Here is a 23,417-nt window from a genome sequence, read left to right as displayed (position 1 = left end):
AGGAATAAACCAGCGAATGGCTGTCACTTATTTTGCTTAGCTGTGTTATGATCCTGTAGGTTTATTTCCTGGAAGAATGCAATGTGTCTTTAAGGCTCGAAAAGGCCAGTACTGCTTTAAGCTGCAGAGACAGTCAAAGAACACATTCTGGTTGCCCCGGGATACAGCCACTCAGAGACTGAGGATTGAGAGATACATTGTTGCCGATTGACAATTGAAATTAGTTGAAAAACTGGCTTTTGTGACACAGACTGTCAGCCAGCATAGCTACCTCCCTCCGGACCATGACCCCACCACCGAACATCAAGCTACTGTCCACAGGACTGTCACTGACCTCATCGCTTTTGGAGATCTTCCCTCTACCCCGCAACCCAAGAGCTCGCTTCTATCTTCTTCCCAAAATCCACAAACAGGACTGTCCCGGCTGACCCATTGTGTCAGCTTGCTCCTGCCCCACTGAACTTATTTCTTCCTATCTAGACTCTATCTTTTCTCCGCTGGTCCAGTCTCTTCCCACCAACATCCGTGACTCTTCTGACGCCCGACATCATTTTGACGATTTCCTGTTTCCTGGCCCCAACCGCCTCCTCTTCACTATGGACGTCCAATCTCGCTACACCTCCATCCCCCACCAGGATGGTTTGAGGGCTCTCCGCTTCCAGTCCCCAACCTCCACCACCTTCCTCTGCTTGGCTGAACTTGTTCTTACATTGAACAACGTCTCCTTCAACTCCACTCACTTCCTTCAAGTAAAAGGTGCTGCAATGGGTACCCGCATAGGTCCGAGTTATGCCTGTCTTTTTGTTGGATATGTCGAACATTCTTTGTTCCAGTCCTACTCAGGCCCCCTCCCCCAACTCCTTTTCCGGTACATTGATGACTGTATTGGTGCCGTTTCCTGCTCCCACCCCAAACTGGAAAACTTTATCAACTTTGCTTCTAATTTCCAGCCTTCTCTCATCTCCGATACTTCCCTTCCCTTCCTTGACTTCTCTGTCTCCATCACTGGGGCTAGGCTGTCTACTAACATTCATTATAAGCCCACCGACTCCCACAGCTACCTTGACGATACTTCTTCACACCCCGCCTCCTGTAAGGACTCCATTCCATTCTCCCAGTTTCTCCGTCTCCAATGCATCTGCTCTGATGATGCTACCTTCCATGACGGTGCTTCTGATATGTCTTCCTTTATCCTCAACCAATGATTCCCCCCCCCACTGTTGTTGACAGGGCCCTCAACCGTGTCCGGCCCATTTCCCGCACCTCTACCCTCACCCCTTCCCCTCCCTCCCAGAACCTTGTCCTCATTTTCCACCCCATCAGCCTCCATATCCAAAGGATCATCCTCCGCCATTTCTGCCACATCCAGCGTGATGCCACTACCAAACGCATCTTCCCCTCCCTTCCACTGTCAGCATTCCGAAGGGATCGTTCCCTCCGCGACACCCTGGTCCACTCCTCCATCACCCCCACCACCTCGTCCCCTTCCCACGGCACCTTCCCCTGCAATTTTAGGAGCTGTAATACCTGCCCATTTACCTCCTCTCTCCTCACTAACCTAGGCCCCAAACACTCCTTTCAGGTGAAGCAGCGATTTACTTGTACTTCTTTCAATGTAGTATACTGTAATTGCTGCTCACAATGTGGTCTCCTCTACACTGGGGAGACCAAATGCAGACTGGGTGACCGCTTTGCAGAACACCTCCGCTCAGTCCGAAAGCATGACCCGAAGCTTCTGGTTGCTTGCCATTTCAACACTCCCCCCTGCTCTCATGCTCACATCTCTGTCTTGGGCTTGCTGCAGTGTTCCAGTGAACATCAACGCAAGCTCGAGGAACAGCATCTCATTTACCAATTAAGCACACTACAGCCTGCCAGACTGAACATTGAGTTCAATAATTTCCGGGCATGACGGGCCCCCCATTTTACTTTTATTTTTAGTTATTTTTTCTTTTTTATATATTTTTTTGAATTTGTTTTATTTGATTTCATCTTAGTTTGTTCAGTTTGCTTACCCATTGTTTTTTTTCATGTTTGTACTTGCGGCTGTTCAATTTTTAGTCTGTTAATACCCTATCTGTACTAATGCTTTGTCTTTCAACACACCATTAACATATTGTTTGCCTTTGCTCCATGACGTTCTGGTCAGCTATTCTGTGACCTTGTCCTATCTAACTTTCTCCTTTGTTATCTCTTGCTCCGCCCCCGCTTTACTTGCTTATAACCTTTGACATTTCTAATATTTGCCAGTTCTGAAGAAGGGTCACTGACCTGAAACATTAACTCTGCTTCTCTCTCCACAGATGCTTCCAGACCTGCTGAGGATTTCCAGCATTTCTTGTTTTTATTTCAGATTTCTAGCATCCGCAGTATTTTGCTTTTATGTCAGCCAGCATATACTGGAGGAAAAGACAGCTCTCTCTTTGGTTATTTAAACCCTATTTATTGTACTCTCAGAATTCTGATGTCAAGTCAGATTTTAATTTCTTAGAAGAAAATATCCAAATTCCTTTAACTACTGAACTGTAATTGTTGAAATTCATCACTGGAAAAGAAGAGTATCAATTCATCCGGGTGCTCCGGTTTCCTCCCACATGCCAAAGACTTGTAGGTTGATAGGTAAATTGGCCATTAGCAATTGCCCCTAGTATAGGTAGGTGGTAGGGGAATATAGGGACAGGTGGGGATGTGGTAGGAATATGGAATTAGTGTAGGATTAGTATAAATAGGTGGTTGATGGTCAGCACAGACTCGGTGGGCCGAAGGGCCTGTTTCAGTGCTGTATCTCTAAACTAAACTAAACTAAACTGCTGAACTGGACTACGGGCTGTTCTGCTGTGGAAGAACTTTTTTCCCCCCCCCCCATCAGACGGCTGTGAGGATTTCAAGCAACCTTGGTCTATTCCACATTAGAAGATTTCACTTTGGCAGGAGCGTAAATGTGCAAGGACACTCATTTTTTCTATTTTAAATGTTGTTGATATCTTAGTGGTGTTTAACAATTTCGTTTTTCTAATTAAACTGTGTTGATTGAAAGACAACTGGTTTGGTTAGCCTCATTCAGGGGTTATTAGATGGTACAATTTGGCTGGGTCTTTCTTTAATTTGGAAAGTTTAAAAATGATTTGTCAGGTGATCTGTGGAGGGGCGGGACTGAATCGACGGTGCGTTTCTCTCACCATAATCAGAATCGTTTATTTTGATTTGGGGGCTTTGACTTGAGCGGTCGATCATAACAGCTGGAACAGGCGCACTGTCTGCAAAGGACAGGTTCCTATGTATTAAGATATGTAGCTTCCAGTGCGCACAAATGTGCCACATTGCGAGCCCTACTGACAATTGTTATCAGCATAATTGTTAGCACACTGAGGATTATTTAGCATATATTGTCCAATTGCGGAATCACATCTAATGTTGGACATGGTGTTTTGAGTTTTACAAGTTCCCGTTGCATACGGTCCATACCTTATCCATTGCGAACAGCGGAAGGAACATGTTGATTGATACGATCTGCAAGTCATTGGGACGTACCGTCTATATACCTAGCATCACACTGGCATTGAAATTCATACATCACATTCCTCATTTGTGCAATAGGCAGGGCGTCGTTTTGGCTTGACGGCAACATCCTGTTAGTGGCGAACACCACACGTGTTGCTACTGCATAGTAGCAGCGTGAAACAGCTAGCTTCACCTGTTTCTCAAAGTTTTGGGATACATTACCCTTCCAGGGTAATCTGAGGTAGACTGGGCACTTTTCAGGGTCAAAAATGACAGCCTTAGGCCCGTTCATAAGTTTGCGCGATATACAGCGAGAAATGATCTGATCAGGGTAGCCATTATCGTGCAGGATGTCTTTGATTCGCCCTATTTCAGCATCAAGCTTGCATGGTGAGCAAATGGCTCGGGCCCTAATTACAAGGTTGTCGATAAGTCCAATCTTATAGTGCCGGAATTGATCACATCATTTATTGCTGTATATCGTGCAAACTTATGTAACTCTAACATGCAGTAAGGGCAGTAATGTAGCCTGATTATAATTTACAACATGGACACTACTACAACACGACTGCAATTTACAGCATGGACTGTATTATAACCTGCTTGCTATATAAAGCATGGACAGTAATATAACCTGACTATAATATACAACATGGGCAGTACTAGAAATCAATTGTAGTCTCGAGCATGGACAGTACTATCACCCGACTATAATATACAGCATAAACAGTGTTACAACCGAATTGTAATATTAGGCATGGGTAGGAATATAACCTGACTATAATATACAACATGGATAGAAATACACCCTGATTGGAATACACAGCACTATAGCCCAAGTGTAATATACAACATGGACAGTACTACAAATTGCTTGTAGTACAGAGCACAATACTATAACTCAATTGTAAAATACAACATTGACAGTTGTACAGCCTGGTTGTATTAGACAGCATGGATAGTACTATAATCTGACAAGCATACAGCATGGACAGTGTTACATTCAGTGAGGAGGGGTCGAAAGGCTGCCCTTTTGTCCCTCTCCTTGTTTGACCACAACAGGACTTATTTCTTTTAAAAAGTGGATAGGCTTACCAACTTTTTTTTATTCGTTCATGGGATGTGGGCATCATTAGCTAGGACAGCATTTATTGCCCATTCCTAATTGCCCTTGAGAAGGTGATGGTGAGCTACCTTCTTGAACTGCTGCAGTCCATACCGGGTAGGTACACCAACAGTGCTGTTCGGAAGGGAGTTCCACAATTTTGACCCGTAACAGTGAAGAAATGGCAATATAGTTCCAAGTTAGGATGCTGTGATGCTGTGTGGCTTGGAGGGGAACTTGCAGGTGGTGATGTTCCCACGTATCTGCTGCCCTTGTCCTTCCAGGTGGTAGAGGTCACGGGTTTGGAAGGTGCTGTCGAAGGAGCCTTGGTTAAGTTGCTGTTGTGCATCTTGTAGATGCTACACACTGTTGCCACTGTGCGTCGGTGGTGGAGGGAGTGAATGTTTGTGAATGAGGTGCCAATCAAGTGGGCTGCTTTGTCCTGGATGGTGTCGAGTTTCTTGAGTGTTGTTGAAGCTGCACCCATCCAGGCAAACGGAGAGTGTTCCATCACACTCCTGACTTGTGCCTTGTAGATGGTGGATAGGCTTTGGGGAATCAGGAAGTGAGTTACTCGCTGCAGGATTCCTAACCTCTGACCTGCTCTTGTAGCCATGGCATTTATATGGTTACTCCAGTTCAGTTTCTGGTCAATGGTAGAATCATAGAAATTTTAAGGCACAAAAAGAGGTCACTTGGCCCATCGTGTCAGTGCCAGCTGAAAAACGATCCACCCCTTCTAATCCCGCCTTCCAGCATTTGGTCCGCAGCCCTGCAGATTACGGCACTTGAGGTGCATATCCAGACTCCCTTTGAATGAGTTGAGGGTTTCTGCCTCAACTACCCATTCAGGCAGTGAGTTCCAGAGCCCTGCAACCCTCTGGGTGAAAAAAAAATGTCCTCATCTCCCTGTGCCCTCTATTCACTGACCTCTCTGCTAAGGTGAATAGGCCTTTCATCTCCACTGTATCCAGGCCCCTCATAATTTTGTACATTTCAATCAGATCTCCCCTCAACCCTGTTCCTCTGTTCCAAGGAGAACAACCCCAGCCTATCTAATCTTTCCTCATAGCTGCATTTTTCCAGTCCTGGCAATATCCTCGTAATAAAAACAAGAAATGCTGGAAATACTTAGCAGGTCTGGCAGCATCTGTGAAGAGAGCTAATAAAAGAACTAATGAAGGGTCACTGACCTGAAACGTTACCTCTGCTTCTCTCTCTTCTTGTAAACCTATGTTGCACTCCCTCCAAGGCCAATATATCCTTCCTAAGGTGTGGTGCCCAGAACTGCTCACAGTACTCCAAGTGGGGTCTAACCAGGGTTTTGTACAGCTGCAGCATAACCTCTGTGTCTTTATACTCCAATCCTCTAGATATAAAGGCTAGCATTCCATTAGCCTTTTTGATTATTTTCTGCACTTGCTCGTGGCATTTTAAAGATCTATGCACCTGAACCCCCAAGTCTCTTTGGACATCCACTGTACTTAACCTCTTCCCATTTAGAAAGTACCCTGCTCTATCCTTTAATCGTTTAAACCAGGATGATAAGTTGCCTCCCTTTTGTTAGTGTCAAGTATTTCACAGAGTGGCTGCATGACATTCTGAAGGGGGAGGGTGAGCAGCCAGAGGTTTGTACCAACGACATAGGTAGAAAGAGGGATGAGATCCTGCAACAAGAATTTAGGGAGGTAGGTAGCAGATTAAAAAGCAGGACCTCAAAGTTTGTAATCTCAGGATTACTCCCTGTGCCACGTGCTAGCGAGTATAGAAATAGGAGGATAGAGCAGCTGAATGTGTGACTGAGGAGATGGTGCAGGAGGCAGGGGTTTAGGTTCCTGGATCACTGGGTCTGTTTCTGGCAAAGGTGAGACCTGTACAAGTTGGACGGGTTGCACCTGAACCGGAACGGGACCAACATCCTTGCTGGGAGGTTTGCTAGTGCTGTTGGGGGGTGCAGGGGGTGGGGGGTGGTGGGGTTTAAACTAATTTGGCAGGGGGATAGGATACAGATTGCAGGTATAGTAGGGGATGATGTACAGCCAAATATAGAAGAGAAACAGAGTCAGTCTGGAAGGCAGAGCAAATATAGACCTGTTAAGGCACAAGTGAAAAATGCAAAGCTGGATTGTAACTAGTTCAATGCAAGGAGTCTTACTAGTAAGGCAGATAAATTGAGGGCATTGAATAGCACATGGGATTATGATATTATTTCTATCACAGGGACATGGTTGAGGGAGGGGCAGGACTGGCAGATGAATATTCCAGGGTATTAAATCTTCAGGCGTGATAGGGGAGGGGATAAAAGAGGAGGTGGTATTGCACTGTTGATCAAGGAGTCAATTACTGCAGTAAGGAGGGATGATATCTTAGAAGGTTCCTCAAATGAGGCCATATGGGTAGAACTTAAAAACAAAAGAGGGGCAATCACTTGGCTGGGAGTGTACTGCAGAACTCCAAACAGTCAGGGAGAGATAGAGGAGCAGATATGTAGGCAAATCTCAGAGAGGTGTAAAAATAATAGGGGATTTCAACTTCCCCAATATCAACTGGGATAGTCTTAGTGCTAAAGGCTTAAAGGGGGCAGAATTCTTAAGATGCATACAGGAGAGCCTTTTGAGCCAGTACGTAGAAAGTCCCACAAGAGAAGGGACAGTACTGGAACTAACCCTAGGGAATGAGGCTGGACAAGTGGTAGAAGTATCAGTGGGGGAGCATTTCGGGGACAGTGATCATAACTCTGTAAGATTTAAGGTAGTTATAGAAAATGGGTGGTTGATGGTCAGCACAGACTTGGTGGGCCGAAGGGCCTGTTTCAGTGCTGTATCTCTAAATAATTGGGGGAAGGCCGATTTCAATATGATAAAACAGGATCTGGCCAAAGTAGACTGGGAGCAGCTACTTGTAGAAAAGTCTACATCAGGCCAGTGGGAGTCAAAGAGGAAATAGTGAGAGTTCAGAGCCAATATGTACCCGTTAAGGTGAAGAGTAGGACCATTAAAGTGAAGGGTAGGACCATCAAGTCCAGGGAACTCTGGATGTCAAGGGATATGGAGTATTGGATCAGGAAAAAAAAGGAGGCTTATGGCAGATTCAGAGCACTGAAAACAGCAGAGGCATTAGAGGAGTATAGAAAGTGTAGGGGGGTACTTAAAAAAGTAATTAAGAGACCGAAGAGGGGACATGAAAAAACACTGGCGGGCAAGATAAAGGAAAATCCCAAGGCGTTTTATAAGTATATTAAGGGCAAGAGGATAACCAGGGAAAGAGTAGGGCCTATTAGGGACCAAAACGGCAATCTGTGTGTGGAGTCGGAGGTTATAGGCGAGGTTTTAAATGGTTACTTTTCATCTGTGTTCACTATGGAGATCGACGATGTAGGTGTAGAGATCAGGGAGGGGGATTGTGTTATACTGGAACATATTAGCATTGAAAGGGAGGAAGTATTCGCTGTTTTAGCAGGCTTAAAAGTGGATAATTCCTCAGGCCCAGTTGAGATGTATCCCAGGCTGTTATGTGAGGCAAGGGAGGAGATAGCAGGGGCTCTACTGGAGGACAGTGAATGTGTTACCATTATTCAAGGGTAGCAGGGATAAACCAGGTAATTACAGGCCAGTGAGTCTAACATCAGTGGTAGGGAAACTACTGGAAAACATTCTGAGGAACAGGATTAATCTCCACTTGGAGAGGCACGGATTGATCAGGGATAGTCAGCATGGCTTTGTCAGGGGGAGAGCATGTCTAACTAACTTGATTGAATTTTTTGAGGCGGTGACGAGAGGTGTAGATGAGGGTAAAGCAGTGGACTTCAGTAAGGCTTTTGATAAGGGAGATTGGTTAAAAAAGTAAGAGCCCATGGGATCCAGGGTAATTTGGCAAACTGCATTCAAAAGTTGCTTCGTGGAAGGAGGCAGAGGGTGATGGTAGAGGGTTGTTTTTGTGAGTGGAAGCTTGTGACCAGTGGGGTATCGCAGGGATTGGTGCTGGGACCCTTACTGTTTGTCGTGTACATTAATGATTTAGACGTGAATATAGGAGGTATGATCAGTAAGTTTGCAGATGACACGTAAATTGGTGATGTCGTAAATAGTGAGGAGGAAGGTCTTAGATTACAGGATGATATAGATGGGTTGGTAAGATGGGTAGTACAGTGGCAAATGGAATTTAATCCTGAGAAGTGTGAGGTGATGCATTTTGGGAGACTAACAAGGCAAGGGAATATACAATGGATGGTAGGACCCTCGGAAGTACAGAAGGTCAGAGGGACCTTGAGATGCTTGTCCATAGATCACTGAAGGCAGCAGCACAGGTAGATAAGGTGGTTAGGAAGGCATAGGGGATACTTGTCTTTATTAGAGGCATAGAATATAAGAGCAGGGAGGTTATGATGGAGCTGTAAAATGCTGGTTAGGCCGCAGCTGGTGTACTGTGTACAGTTCCGGGCACCACACTATAGGAAGGATGTGATTGCAATGGAGAGGGCACAGAGAAGATTCACCAGGATGTTGCCCCCGGGCTGGAGCATTTCAGTTATGAAGAGAAACTGGATCGGCTGGGGTTGTTTTCCTTGGAGCGGAGAAGGCTGAGGGAGGAACCTGATTGAGGTATACAAAACTATGAGGGTCATTGATAGGATAGATAGGGAGAAACTATTTCCCTTCGCAGAGAGGTCAATAACTAGGGGGCATAGATTTAAGGCAAGGGGCAGGAGGTTTAGAGGGGAGTTGAGGAAAAATGTTATCACCCAGAGGGTTGTTGGAATCTGGAACGCACTGCCTGAAGAGGTGGTAGAGGCAGGAACCCTCACAACATTTAAGAAGTATTTAGATGAGCACTTGAAACGCCATAACATACAAGGCTATGGGCCGACTGTGGGGAAGTGGGATTAGTTTTGGACAGGTGCAGGCACGTTGGGCCGAAGGGCCTGTTTCTGTGCTGTAAAACTCTATGACGCTATGAGTAGGCCATTTGGCACTTTGAGCCTGCTCCGCCATTCAATACGATCATGGCTGATCATCCAAACTCAGTAACTTGTTCCCGCTTTCTCCCCGTATCCCTTGATTCCTTTGAACTATATTTAACTCTTTCTTGAATATATTTAATGATTTGGCCTCAACTGCTTTCTGTGGTAGTGAATTCCACAGGTTCACCACTCTCTGGGTGAAGAAATCCCTCTTCATCTCAGTCCTAATTGGCTTATCCCTTATCCTTAGACTGTGACTCCTGGTCCTGGACTCCCCTGCATTCGGGAACATCTTTCATGCATCTAGTCTGTCCAGTCCTGTTAGAATTTTGTAGGTTTCTATGAGATCCCCTCTCATTCTTCCGAATTCTAGCGAATACAAGCTTAGCAAATTTCACTATCTGCCATGGTGGTCAGACCAGTTTAGTCAAATGACTAACTGGCTGTTGCAGAGTTTTGAACTGAGAGTTTTAAATTGGCCACAGAGAATTTGAACCATGAAAGCTCCTGGCTCCTGTCTGCTCTCATCTCTTTCTCACCAGCTTTGGAATCCATTGAAGACAGGAGCCCCAAGAGAGAGAAAAGTCTCCTACAGTGAACAAGTTTTAAGATTATTACTGGGCCCCAACGAAAAGCAAGAATTACCTACATGGAAGAACTACCTACAAAAGGACTCTAGTTAGCTCGAAGCACAGTAACAAGAAACGCTTCAGAGATTGCCTCAAACCTCTCCACTTTATTTTTCTTCTGCTCTTTTCTGTCTCTATTTGCATGTGGGTATCGCGTATGCATGGGGTGTGGCATGTATCCATAGGCATTAACCAAATTAGAGTTTAAGTTTAAAATTTGAATAAATTTCACTTTTCATCTTTAAACCTAAGAAAGCATGTTTGTGCTCATTTCTTTGCCTTATAATTGGAAAGCGGTGAACAAGGATTCACCAAGGGGGAGCTCAAAACACAGTGTGTTTAAAATTAAATCCTGTTACAATAAGACCAGGTAACAGCTGAAAGGGCCCCCTAGACACCTTTATCACCTGGTTGTAACAGAAATTTGGGTGCTAGCATCCACAGACCCACAGACAAATGAGAGAAATTGGAAGTGAGAAGCCACATCGTTCCCAATCAAAAAAGAGCAAGATTAATACATGTTTTCTTGTGGTGTGTGTGATTGAATACTAACAAGTCTGCAACTGACGCTAGCAGCTCTCCAAGCCAGGGATAAGTTAAAAGCACTGTCTATGGAGGAGTTGAGGAAAATGGCTGAGCAGTGTGGGATCACTGTATGTGGCAAGGCTAGGAAGTCTGATCTCCTTAAGCGAGTGGCCAACCATTTTTCCCTTGAATCTGAAGCAGAAATCGTGATAGAAGCAAATTCCAACAGGGTATTGTTAGCAAAGATACAATTGGAACAGAGGAAACTTGAATTTGAGGAAAGAGAGAGGGAGAAAGAAAGAGCCTTCCAGATGGAACATAAAGAAAAACAAAAACAGGAGAAGGAACGAGAGAGAGGAGAGAGAGAGAGAGAGAAAGAATATTACAGAAAGAATCCGAAGAAAGAGAGCTGAAGTGGCTTGAGTTAACTAGGGGGCGTCAGAGTAACCCCAGTGAAAGCATGGCCCATATGGAGGGGCATAATTCAGGGCTGGGTACAAAATTGCTAAAATTCGCTCAACTAATTCCAAAATTCAATGAGGAAAATGTGGAAGCGTTTTTGTGTCTTTTGAGAAACTGGCAAGACAGCTAAAATGGCCAGCTGAGACCTGGTCTCTTTTACTAAAAAGTGAGCCAACTGGAAAAGACCATGAGGTTTATTGTTAGTTGCCAGATAAGAGTTCATCACGTTATGAACTGACCAAAAATGCTATCCTCGGGGCACATGAAGTAGTACCCGATGTCTATCGCCAAAAGTTTAGAACCCTCAAAAAACTAGCGAATCAAACTTATCTGGAGTTTGAAAGAAGTAAGCAACTGGCTTTTGACCAGTGGCTAAGGGCTCTTAAAGCACGGCTTAGCTATGAGAATCTCAGAAAAGTAATTCTGGTAGAGGAATTTAAACACACTCTCCCACTCTCAATAAAGACCCATGTAGAGGAGCAGTGGGTGCAGAGAGCCTGGCAAGCGGCCATTCTGGCTGATGAGTTTGCTTTAATTTATGGCTGCATTTGCTGACAATGCTACCACTAGGTGGCACTGTAGTGGCACATGTGCAAATGCAGCCTCTGCCACTAAAATATCACAATCTGCGACGTCAGACAGCTGTTCGGTCTAAAAATGGCGCTGCTCAAATAATCACACAAAGGCAGTTTGGGTTCAGTTTGGGTTTGTTCATCTTCATCTGGGTCTTGCAGATGGATTACTGGCTGTTGCTTTTGCAGAATAGGAATGATATTCCTCCGATTCCTTCATATGTTCCCTTCATTCATTCATATAACACACGATCACTGATAGTCCTCATGTTTATGGATTACTGTACCTTCTCATTCCAGGTCACGTATCCAAACATTTTGACAATTATTTAATTTGGGCAAACTTCTCGCTTGAAGTCTCCTATTTTAATTCCGGGTTTGTTTCCTTCTGTAGGAACGTCTTCATTGTTCTCCCTCCTGGACTTTCTTATGGTCACCCACGTGTACAATATTGTCTAATGCGGATGCACTATTTGCCATTCTTCCGTATTTCTCATCACGTCTGTGCGCTTGCTGGCCAACTTTGTGCTGTATATGATTCTATGTTGCTTACGAAATTCACATCTTCCTGTGATAGATGAACTACAATTGCCTTAGGCAGTTGTATCTGTGCACAGTATGACACCCTGCTGAATTTCTTGCTGCTTTACACTGTGTAGACAGTTTCAATTATCATCCCATCAATTTCCCCAAATCCTTTTTCCATGCTGTATCCAGTAGGCGAAAATCATTCTGCGTTTGCAGTGTTTATTCTGCTTTCCTCATTGCGTCACTTTGTGTTTCATTTTTCAGTACAGCTTTCCAATCTATCCAGATCTCTGTTCATCTGACCAGTCAGCTCTTGAATGTTTGAACTTCCACCTTCCCACATGTGTCATTACAAAGTTTTGACTGTCTCCATCCCCAATTCCAAATCACTGATGTACAATGTGAACAGCAAAGATCCCAGGCTGATACTTTGGGTGCCCTACTAGTCATTTCCTGCCTTTCTGATAGACCACCTACCCATTTAGTGTTTCTCTGTGCTTCCTATGTGACACCGTAGCAAAAGTGTTGCTGAAATCTATGAATAATCTTTTCTTTACCTGAAGCTCCGAAGCATCTTGAAAGAATTCTAACAGGTTTCTCAAGCATAGTCTTCCTCCCGTGAAGCCAATTTCATAACAGTACCATAACCACCTTACAAACATCCTGCAACAGGCCATCCACATGCAGCCTTCCCAACAATTTGGCAGGAGTCGGATTATAAATTTTAGGTCACTAATAAGGTAGATATGGGATTGCCTGTGAATGTTATCTATAAGGACGTCCAGAAGACATTTGACACAAAGATTATTAGCACAAATGAGAGTACACGGAATTGGAGGTAGCCTTTTGACTTGGGATGGAAATTATTTGGTCCGATGTTCAACAAGATCATGACTGATCTGATTGTAACCTCAACTCCACATTCCCACCTACCCCCAATAACCTTTCACCCCCTTGCCAATCAAGAATCTATCTACTTCTGCTTTAAAAATATTCAAAGTCTCTGCTTCCACCGCCTTTTGAGAAAGAGAGTTCCAAAGACTCAGGACCCTCAGAGAAAACATTTCTCCTCATCTCTGTTTTAAATGGTCGACCCCTTATTTTTAAACAGTGACCCCATTTCTAGACTCTCCCACTTTCCACATTCACCTTGTCAAGACCCCTCAGAATCTTATATGTTTCAATCAAGTCACCTCTTACTGTTCTAAACTCCAGCGGACACAAATCCAGCCTGTCCAATCTTTCCTCATAAGACAACCGCCCAATCAGATATTAGTCTAGTAAACCTTCTCTGAACCGCTTCCAACCCATTTGCATCATTCCTTAAATAAGGAGACAAATACTATACACAGTACTCCAAATGTGGTCTCACCAATGCCCTGTATAGCTGAAGCATAATCTCCCTACTTTTGTATTCAATTCCTCTCGCGATAAATGATAACATTCTATTCGCTTTCCTAATTACTTGCTGTACCTGCATACTAACCTTTTGCGATTCACGCACTAGGAAACCCAGATCTGGTGGAGATGCCACAGGCCATGCGCAGCCTTGAGTGGATGATAGGGGAGTGAATCCCTGCCATGACAGCTGCCATGTCCCAGACATTTGAGCGCATGGCTTCATCCATGGAGAGGACGGTGGCCCTCTTGGACAGCCAGATTCCATTGCTCCATGCTGACCTGTAATCTCTTGCCGAGGCCATCAGATCCACAATTCAGTGGCAAGGTGTGAGAGGGACCAGTTCGTGGAGACTGCCCCTGTCCCTGGTCCTTCCTGGGAGAGCAGCGAGGTTCATACAAGCCTCGAGATGGAGGAGACGAGCCTGCACGCCATGTCTGGGATCCCCCCTCAAGGTGGGATGTGGCCACCGACCCCTCTGCCCCTCCACCGGTAAGTCAAGCTCCAGCAGCCACGACGTCTGAGAAGAGTTCTGCACTGACATAGGATTCCCCCAGCCAGCTGGGGCCCTCCAGGCCTCATGCGCATAGAGGACGACCACCAAAGTCATCCACAGCCAAAGGGCAATGTCCTCCAGTTAAGCTTTGATTGCAGAAGTGGCACCGTGAAGGAGCACCCACAAACGTTTTAATAAAACACCATGACACAAATGGGTCTACACGGGTGAAACTACAATGTATAAAGTTATTTCACTTGTCAGGCAAACTCCCAATTGCCAAGACTGAGGCACATATTATTTTGCCACATGAACAAAAACTTAAAATTGCAAGCCCTGAATGGAAGGACATTTGCACAGTACCAGACAATGTTGAAACAATGGGGACCCAGCAGTTGCTTCCCCAATACACAGAAGTGTCAGACCAGTTTTAGTCACATGGCTGTTGCAGAGAATTTGAACTTCCAACAAAGGATTTTGAAGAGACTGTTCCATATAAGGAGCTAGTCACATGACTAACCTGCTAGGCAACCTGGGAGTTTAAAAAAAAAATTGAACTCCCAAAAGGAATTGGAGCAGAACGCCTAAACTCATGAACTGAGAACATCTCCTCTCCTGTCTGTCTGCCTCATCTCTTCCCAAGGAACTGAATCTTGTGAAACCACGTGAAACTCAGAGAGAAAGGTTTCCTAAGTGAACAAGGTTTTAAGACGACTACTGGGCCCCAATGAAATGCAATACCATGTGGAGTCATAGAGTTATACAGCACAGAAACAGGCCCTTCGGCCCACCGTGTCCACGCCGGCCATCAGGCCTATCTATTCTAATCCTATTTTCCAGCACTTGGCCCGTAGCCTTGTATGCTACACATACATTTCTTCAATCAAGGACTACAGCAAGCTCAAGAAACAGTAGCAAGATATTGCCTCAAACTGTTTGACTTATCTTTTCCTCTGCTCTTTCCTGTCCCTATTTGCATGTGTGTATTGCGTGTGCATGCTAGCATGGACGTGTAGTATAACCACAGGCATTAACCATATTAGAGTTTAAGTTTAAGGTTTAATGAAGTTCATCTTTCTTCTTTAAACCACAGAAAGCCTGTTTGTGCTCATTTCTTTGCCTTCTAATTGGAAAGTTGTGAACAAGGATTCACAAAGGGGAGCTCAAAACACAGTGTGTTTAAAATTAAACCCTGTTACAATCTTCTTTGGCTTCCTTGTTTCAAAAGACAATGGGTAAGTGCCTAGATGTGGTCAGTGGTTTGTGGAGCAGCGCCTGGAGAGGCTATAAAGGCCAATTCTAGAGTAACAGATTCTTCCACAGGCGCTGCAGATAAAATTGGTTGTCGGGGCTGTTACACAGTTGGCTCTCTCCTTATACTTCTGTCTCTTTTCCTGCCAACTACTAAGTCTCTTCGACTCGCCACTCTTTAGTCCCGCCTTTATGGTTGCCCGCCAGCTCTGGCGAACGCTGGCAACTGACTCCCACGACTTGTGATCAATGTCACAGGATTTCGTGTCGCGTCAGCAGACGTCTTTAAAGCGGAGACATGGAAGGCCGGTGGGTCTGATACCAGTGACGAGCTCGCCGTACAATGTGTCCTTGGGGATCCTGCCATCTTCCATGCGGCTCACATAGCCAAGCCATCTCAAGCGCCGCTGGCTCAGTAGTGTGTATAAGCTGGGGATGTTGGCCACCTCGAGGACTTCTGCATTGGAGATATGGTCCTGCCACCTGATGCCAAGGATTCTCTGGAGGCAGCGAAGATGGAATGAATTGAGACGTCGCTCTTGGCTGACATACATTTTCCAGGCCTCGCTGCCGTAGAGCAAGGTACTGAGGACACAGGCTTGAAACACTCGGACTTTTGTGTTCCGTGTCAGTGCGCCATTTTCCCACACCCTCTTGGCCAGTCTGGACATAGCGGCAGACGCCTTTCTCATGCACTGGTTGATTTCTGCATCGAGAGACAGGTTACTGGTGATAGTTGAGCCTAGGTAGGTGAACTCTTGAATCATTTCCAGAGCATGGTCGCCGATATTGATGGATGGAGCATTTCTGACGTCCTATCCCATGATGTTCGTTTTCTTGAGGCTGATGGTTAGGCCAAATTCATTGCAGGCAGCCGCAATCCTGTCGATGAGTCTCTGCAGACACTCTTCAGTGTGAGATGTTAATGCAGCATCGTCAGCAAAGAGGAGTTCCCTGATGAGGACCTTCCGTACTTCGCTCTTAGATGGGCAAGGTTGAACAACCTGCCATCTGATCTTGTGTGGAGGAAAATTACTTCTTCTGAAGACTTAAACACATTTGAAAGCAGCAGGGAGAAGAAGATCCCAAACAGTGTAGGTGCGAGAACACAGCCCTGTTTCACGCCATTCAGGATAGGAAAGGGGTCTGATGAGGTGCCGCTATGCTGAATTGTGCCTTTCATATTGTCATGGAATGAGGTGATGATACTTAGTAGCTTTGGTGGACATCCGATCTTTTCCAGTAGTCTGAAGAGACCACGTCTGCTGATGAAGTCAAAGGCTTTGGTGAGAGGGGCATCTGTTGTTCGTGGCATTTCTCCTGTAGCTGGCAAAGGGAGAACAGCATGTCAATGGTGGATCTTTCTGCTCGAAAGCCACACTGTGCCTCAGGGTAGACACGCTCAGCCAGCTTCTGGAGTCTGTTTAAAACGAATCGAGCGAAGACGTTCCCCACTATGCTGAGCAGGGAGATTCCACGGTAATTGTTGCAGTCACCGCGGTCACCCTTGTTCTTATAGAGGGTGATGATATTGGCATCGCGCATGTCCTGTGGTACTGCTCCCTCATCCCAGCACAGGCAAAGCAGTTCGTAGAGTGCTGAGAGTATAGCAGGCTTGGCACTCTTGATTATTTCAGGGGTAATACTGTCCTTCCCAGGGGCTTTTCCACTAGCGAGAGAATCAATAGCATCACTGAATTCCGATTTTGTTGGCTGTTCGTCCAGCTCTTCCATGACTGGCAGAGACTGGGCTGCATCAAGGGCGGGATCAGTGACAACATTCTCCCTGGAGTACAGTTCTGGGTAGTGCTCCACCCAGCGGTCCATTTGCTTGCATTGGTCAGTGATCGTTTCCCCTGATTTAGATTTGAGGGGGGGCGATCTTCTTGATGGTTGGCCCAAAAGCTCTCTGAATGCCATCATGCATTCCTCTGATGTTTCCGGTGTTGGAGGCCAGCTGACCAATGTATGGAATAATATCATTGCCCTGCCAGTATTACTCATGTGCGTCTCCACGGATGTAGTAACATGGACAACGGCTCAGTCTGCTGCTGCTGTTAATGGTGGAGACAAAGATGTTTTAGATGTGGACTGCTGCACAACAGGTGAACGAGGGTGCTACTTGGCGTGCAGAGTAAATGGTGCAATTCAGGGTCTGGAGAACTGTTGATCAATAAGGCATTGTCATGCATCCCTTGCTCGCTGCTCGCCCTGTATGCACTGCCTGGATGCTCTCCATCCTCCCTTATGCCTTTCATGCTGCAAGCCCTCTGCGTCCTCATCGCCCGGGGAGGAATCCTGCTCAAATCTCTCCTCATCCTGCAAGGCCGCCCGGCTATTTGTTGCAAAGTTGTGCAGAGCACAGCAAACAGCAGTTATATGAGCTATTCTTTCTGATGCGTACTGCAGGGCACCACCGACCTATCCAGGCAGCGGAAGCACATTTTCAGTATGTTGATTGCTCAATGATGGCCCTCGTCACACTGTGGCAGGCGTTATATCTCTCCTCTTGTGGGGTTTCACACCGATGTCAGCAGCCATGTCTGCAAGGGGTAACCCTTGACTCCAAGAAGCTACCCCTCCATCTGAGCCAGTTCAGTGAACAGCAAGGGCACCTGGGACTGGTGCAGGGTGCAGGCGTCATGGCAGCTGCCTAGAAAGCAGTTACAGATTTACATAAAGTGCTTACGATGATCACATACCAGCTGCATGTTGAGCGAGTGGAAGCCCTTTCGGTTGAGGTATGCAGCTGGTCACCCGGCGGGAGCCTTGATGGCCACATGGGAGCAGTCTATGACCCCTTGCATCCTCGGGAATCCCGCGATGGAGCCAAATCTGATGGCCCTCCGGGCCTGGCTCTCAGTGTCCATCGTGAAGCGGACAGAGTCACCGGCCCTCAAGTACAGGGCATTGGTGACCTCCCTGATGCAGTGGTGCTCTGCTGACCCCATATAGGTCGCCAGTGGGTAACTGAAATTATGCAGAGGTGTAGAAGTTAAGAGCTGATGTCACTTTGAGGGCCACAGGCAGAGGATGTCCACTGAAGCTCATCGGCTGCAGGTCACTGCCTCTCTCGACATCCGCAGTTACGTCTGACACTGTTGCTCAGACATCTGCAGGTATGTCATGCGGGACCTGTAGATGTGCAGCATTCTGGAATGGTGAGTTTGCTGCTGCTCACGGCCAGGGGCTTTCATGGGGGCTGCACCTCCCTGTTGGTTCTGCCTCCGGTGCGTATGGCTCCTCACGACAAGCGGATGAATACAGGGTGTACCATCCCCATTTCCAAGTTGCAATTAAACTCGGTTCCTTCACTATTTCAAAAACACCTAACAGGACAAAGAATGATGTTGATTGGTACATTAGGTTTGTTCATGCATCAACTGTATGTTGTGGCATGGCATTGCCCGTCTTAGCTTCCACTAACAGTGGCGCCGCATGACCACATTCAGATTGTTGCAGCTGCATGGATTGGCCCACCAGCCACATTACTTTTAACCGCCTACCATTTGTAACCCCACCCCACACAAAGGGTTCCTGGAGTGCCATTGTTCCTTCACTCCCACAAAAATTCAAGGGCGCAGAGTGTCCTCCTTTATGGAGGAAGGGTCGACAGTGCCTCCGTACATGAATGCACAGTTGGGCCCCTGGTAACACCATCCCCCTCCCACCTCCCTTCATGAATGCAGAGTTGTGCCCCCAGTAATACCATCCACTCCCACTTCCCTGGACCAATACAGAGTTGAGACCCGTCTCGCCACACTAACATTCATACGTTCCAAGCACTACAACCTCTGTCCCGCTGGCTTTTATCAGTCGGGAACGGGAAGGCATGTGAAAGATGCCCATTCAGCTGAGTATTCAAAAGTGTGTGAGAAGTCGCAGTGGGATGCATTATGCGGCAAGGTAAGTCTCTCTTTGTGTATTCAAATTGGCCTCCTGTCGCCGAGCGGCGGGGGGCCGCCACAAGGCCTCTCTGCCACTGGCATTTTCAGGCTGGGCCTTCCCGGCATCGAGGTCTGTGGCAGACCTCTCCTGGAGGCATTTTACGGCCCCCTGCCACAAAGCCCAACATTGGGGGGGCTGTAAAATTCAACCCAAGGAGACCAAAACTGTCTCAATACTCCAGGTGCAGTCTCACCAATGCTTTATACAATTGCAGCAAGACATCTTTACTCCTGTACTCAAATCCCCTTCCACTGAAGGCCAACATACCATTTGCCTTCTTAATTGCTTGCTGAACCTGTATACTAGCTTTAAGTGACTCATGAACAAGGATGCCCATGTCTCTTTGGACATCAACACTTCCCAATCTCTCACCATTTAAGAAATAATCTGCCTTTCTGTTTCTTCTACCAAAGTGAATCACTTCACACTTATTCACATTATATTCCATCTGCCATGTTCTTGCCCATTCACTTCACCTGTCCAAATCTCCTTGAAGACTCTTTGCATTCTCCCCACAACTTACATTCCCTCCTTGTTTTGTGTTATCCGCACAATTGGAAATATTACAATTGGTCCCCATATCCAAATCATTTATATAGATTGTAAACAACTGTGGCCCCAGCACTGATCCTTGTGGTAAAGGCCGGCTACCCGACCCAAACCCGACGGGACCCGACGACACGTGTCGGGTTTGGGTTGGGTCGGGTCGCACTTCTGGGTTTGGCTATCGGGCTCGGGTTGGGTCGGGTCAGACACGCTCTATCACCACCTCAGGTAAGTGGCTCCACTGTTAATGTAATTTTTGGACTAGCAAGGTGGTTTTGTTAGTTATTTTAAGCTTGTGTAGATAAGCAACAAAGTGAAAAACGGAAGGTAGGTTAACTGATGGTCAGGTCGGGTTGGGTGCGAGAAAAAATGGAAGGACTTGGGTCAGGTCGGACTCGGGGTCGGATGTGGTTCTGTCAGGCTGGGGTTGGGTTTCATTTGCAGACCCTAGCCGGCCTTTACCTTGTGGTACCCGACTAGCAACAGCCTGTCATCCTGAGAATGACCCATTTATTCCTACTCTCTGCTTTCTGTCTGTTATCCAATTCTCAATCCATTGCAGTATATTACTTATAAAATGTTACATATCTGTTGTTTTTCAAGTTTAATCAAATTATGTAATATTACTTGATTTTACTCAGCTTGTTAAAGTTAGCTTATTAAACGTGGAAACTTAGATCTCAAGCAGTATATTCCATTCTAAACAATTACATTTCCAATCTTTCCTTTGGTTTGCCTGTTCTTAAACAGGCAAATATCAGCTGAGGGAGACAAATGGATCCAAACATTCAAAGTTAAAGATCACAGGATAGAATAGCATTAGAGAAAATAACATACATCTTGATTGGTCATGTCCCAGTAAGGTCTCTCCCCATAGGACATCACTTCCCACATGACTATGCCATAACTCCAAACATCACTGGCTGATGTGAACTTCCTGTACTGAATGGCCTCTGGTGCTGTCCACCGTATTGGAATCTTCCCTCCCTGAAAGCAAAGAGAAGAAAATTAAAATCATACAGCTAACAGAATTCCATTTTGTTAAGGGTACATTAAAACTGACCTCCTCATGCGCACCCCCCCCCCCCCCCCACAACAAATTTCAAATGGTTAATAACATCTTTTACATTTCACACAACCATACAGTTTATATAACAATGGTTTTTACTTTAAACAGTAAATGTATCTAAAACACTTTTGTATGTTACTGTGGGCTTTGAAAATGTACAATATAAAAAGAAAACTTCCTATATTGTAAAACAAGTACAATAAGTAATTCCTCCAAGGACTCAGCAGAAGCTGCTCTTAATAGAAGTTTTGTTAATTGGTAACAGTGGCGCAGTGGTTAGCACCGCAGCCTCACAGCTCCAGCGACCCGGGTTCAATTCTGGGTACTGCCTGTGTGGAGTTTGCAAGTTCCCCCTGTGTCTGCGTGGGTTTTCTCCGGGTGCTCCGGTTTCCTCCCACAGCCAAAAGACTTGCAGGTTGATAGGTAAATTGGCCATTATAAATTGCCCCTAGTGGAGGTAGGTGGTAGGAGAATATAGGGACAGGTTGGGGATGTGGTAGGAATATGGAATTAGTGTAGGATTAGTATAAACGGGTGGTTGATGTTCGGCACAGACTCGGTGGGCCGAAGGGCCTGTTTCAGTGCTGTATCTCTAAATAAATAAACTTCTTGGCTTCAACCTGAGCAACACAGTTCAATGTAACAATCAAAATGGTTTGTAAATGTAAAAAAAAACAAAAGTTATTAAGAACAGAAAGGCATAAGAATAGAAGATATCCTTGGATCCTGGAACTCCACTGCAGCTGAACTGGAAAAACTGATTTTGAGAGTTAACATACATCTAAAACAAAGGGGGAGAAATTAGCTGCCCTGCAAATGGGTACAGGGATCGGGGTATGTAATTAACCTGCACTCAGGCAGCATGCTAAATTCGTGTACAGGGCCAGGAGGGGAGAAGTAGAGGCGGATGTCAATACCAGGAGCATTGTTCCTCGAGTATGGATGCAGTGCAGGAAGAAGTTTAACAATCTGACATGAGTTGTCAAGAATGAGTGAGCTCATCTTCAAATGCCATATCCTACCAACTGCACCATTATCATCCACTGCTTAATTCATTACACCCCCATCATCCACTTCCAAAAATCCCTAGCAATCAGTATTCAACCCTACAATTCATATGATTTACCTCACCCTCATACGCTTAGCATTGTTGCAAACCTTGCACCCAAACTCAAAGCTCACACACACTATTCAGCCATGACAACCACATCAGGAAACATATTGCAGGACACTCACTGACACAATTCCATCTTTCTTGCAGGTGAAGGTAACATGTAACAGGAGGCAGCAGTAAAGAACTAGAGGAGGACAAGTTCACCCCATGTAGGAGACAGTGTTGGCCATAATGGGAAGGGGCATCACTGAGACCATGGCCACTACCATCTGTCTGATAATCTCTTCCAACTCATAAGCTGCAGATGTTGTAAGCACATACTTTTTTTGTTTCTGCTCTTTCCTCACCAAAACCTAACCCTTGTCCCTTTTTCATTTAAAACATAGAGGAAATTACAACACAGAAGGTGTTGTATGTTCTCTACAGCAGCCACATCCTTCCTGTAATGTGGGTGAACAGAACTGCATGCAGTACTCTAGCTGCAGTTTAACTCGTGTTTTATATAGTTCGAGCATAACTTCCTTGCTTTCAAACTCTAGGCCTCGGCTAACAAAGGGAAGTCTCCCATATGCCTTCTTGACCACTTTATCTACTTGCCTGCTACCTCTAGTGATCTGCAGACATGCACTTCAAGGTCCTTCTGCTCCTCTATACTTCTCAGTATCCTACCATTTGTTACGTGTTCCTTTGCTTTGTTTGTCCTCCCCAAATGCATTACCGCACACTTCTCTGGATTGAATTCCATTTGCCACTTTCCTGCCCACCTGACCAATCCATTGATAACTTTCTGCAGTCTACAGCTTTCTTTCTCACTATCAACCACACAAACAATTTTCTTGATCGGCGACCCCTACGTTTAAGTTTAAATCATTGATATATAAAACAAAATCCGAGACCTGTGGAAGAGTGAGAGGAACGGGGGGAAATAGAGCCAGGTCCAGGAGTGAACTGGGGAGAGTGAGAGGAACGGAGGGAAATAGAGCCAGGTCCAGGAGTGAACTGGGTAGAGTGAGAGGAACGGAGGGAGATAGAGTAGGTCCTTGAGTGGACCGGGGAGAGTGAGAGGAGGGGAGAGTGAGAGGAACGGAGGGAGATAGAGTAGGTCCAGGAGTGAACTGGGGAGAGTGAGACAAACGGAGGGAGATAGAGTAGGTCCTTGAGTGGACCGGGGAGAGTGAGAGGAAGGGAAGGAGATAGAGTGGGTCCAGGAGTGGACTAGGGGGAGTGAGAGGAACGGAGGGAGATAGAGCCAGGTCCAGGAGTGAACTGGGGAGAGTGAGACAAACGGAGGGAGATAGAGTAGGTCCTTGAG

General features: G+C 45.8%; 1 protein-coding gene across 1 annotated transcript in view; it reads right to left on the bottom strand.

Moving 5' to 3' along the window:
• LOC137352036 (ephrin type-B receptor 2) overlaps positions 1-23,417 on the bottom strand; it is a 937,948-nt gene that overhangs the window by 30,696 nt on the left and 883,835 nt on the right. The window contains exon 13 of the mRNA XM_068017009.1: positions 20,760-20,909. Within this exon, the coding sequence (XP_067873110.1) occupies positions 20,760-20,909 (150 nt within the window). The remainder of the gene's footprint in view (positions 1-20,759; positions 20,910-23,417) is intronic.

Source organism: Heterodontus francisci, chromosome 37 (genome assembly GCF_036365525.1).
Source record: "Heterodontus francisci isolate sHetFra1 chromosome 37, sHetFra1.hap1, whole genome shotgun sequence".
Classification (NCBI taxonomy): domain Eukaryota; kingdom Metazoa; phylum Chordata; class Chondrichthyes; order Heterodontiformes; family Heterodontidae; genus Heterodontus; species Heterodontus francisci.
This window is presented reverse-complemented; position numbering and strand designations above follow the sequence as displayed.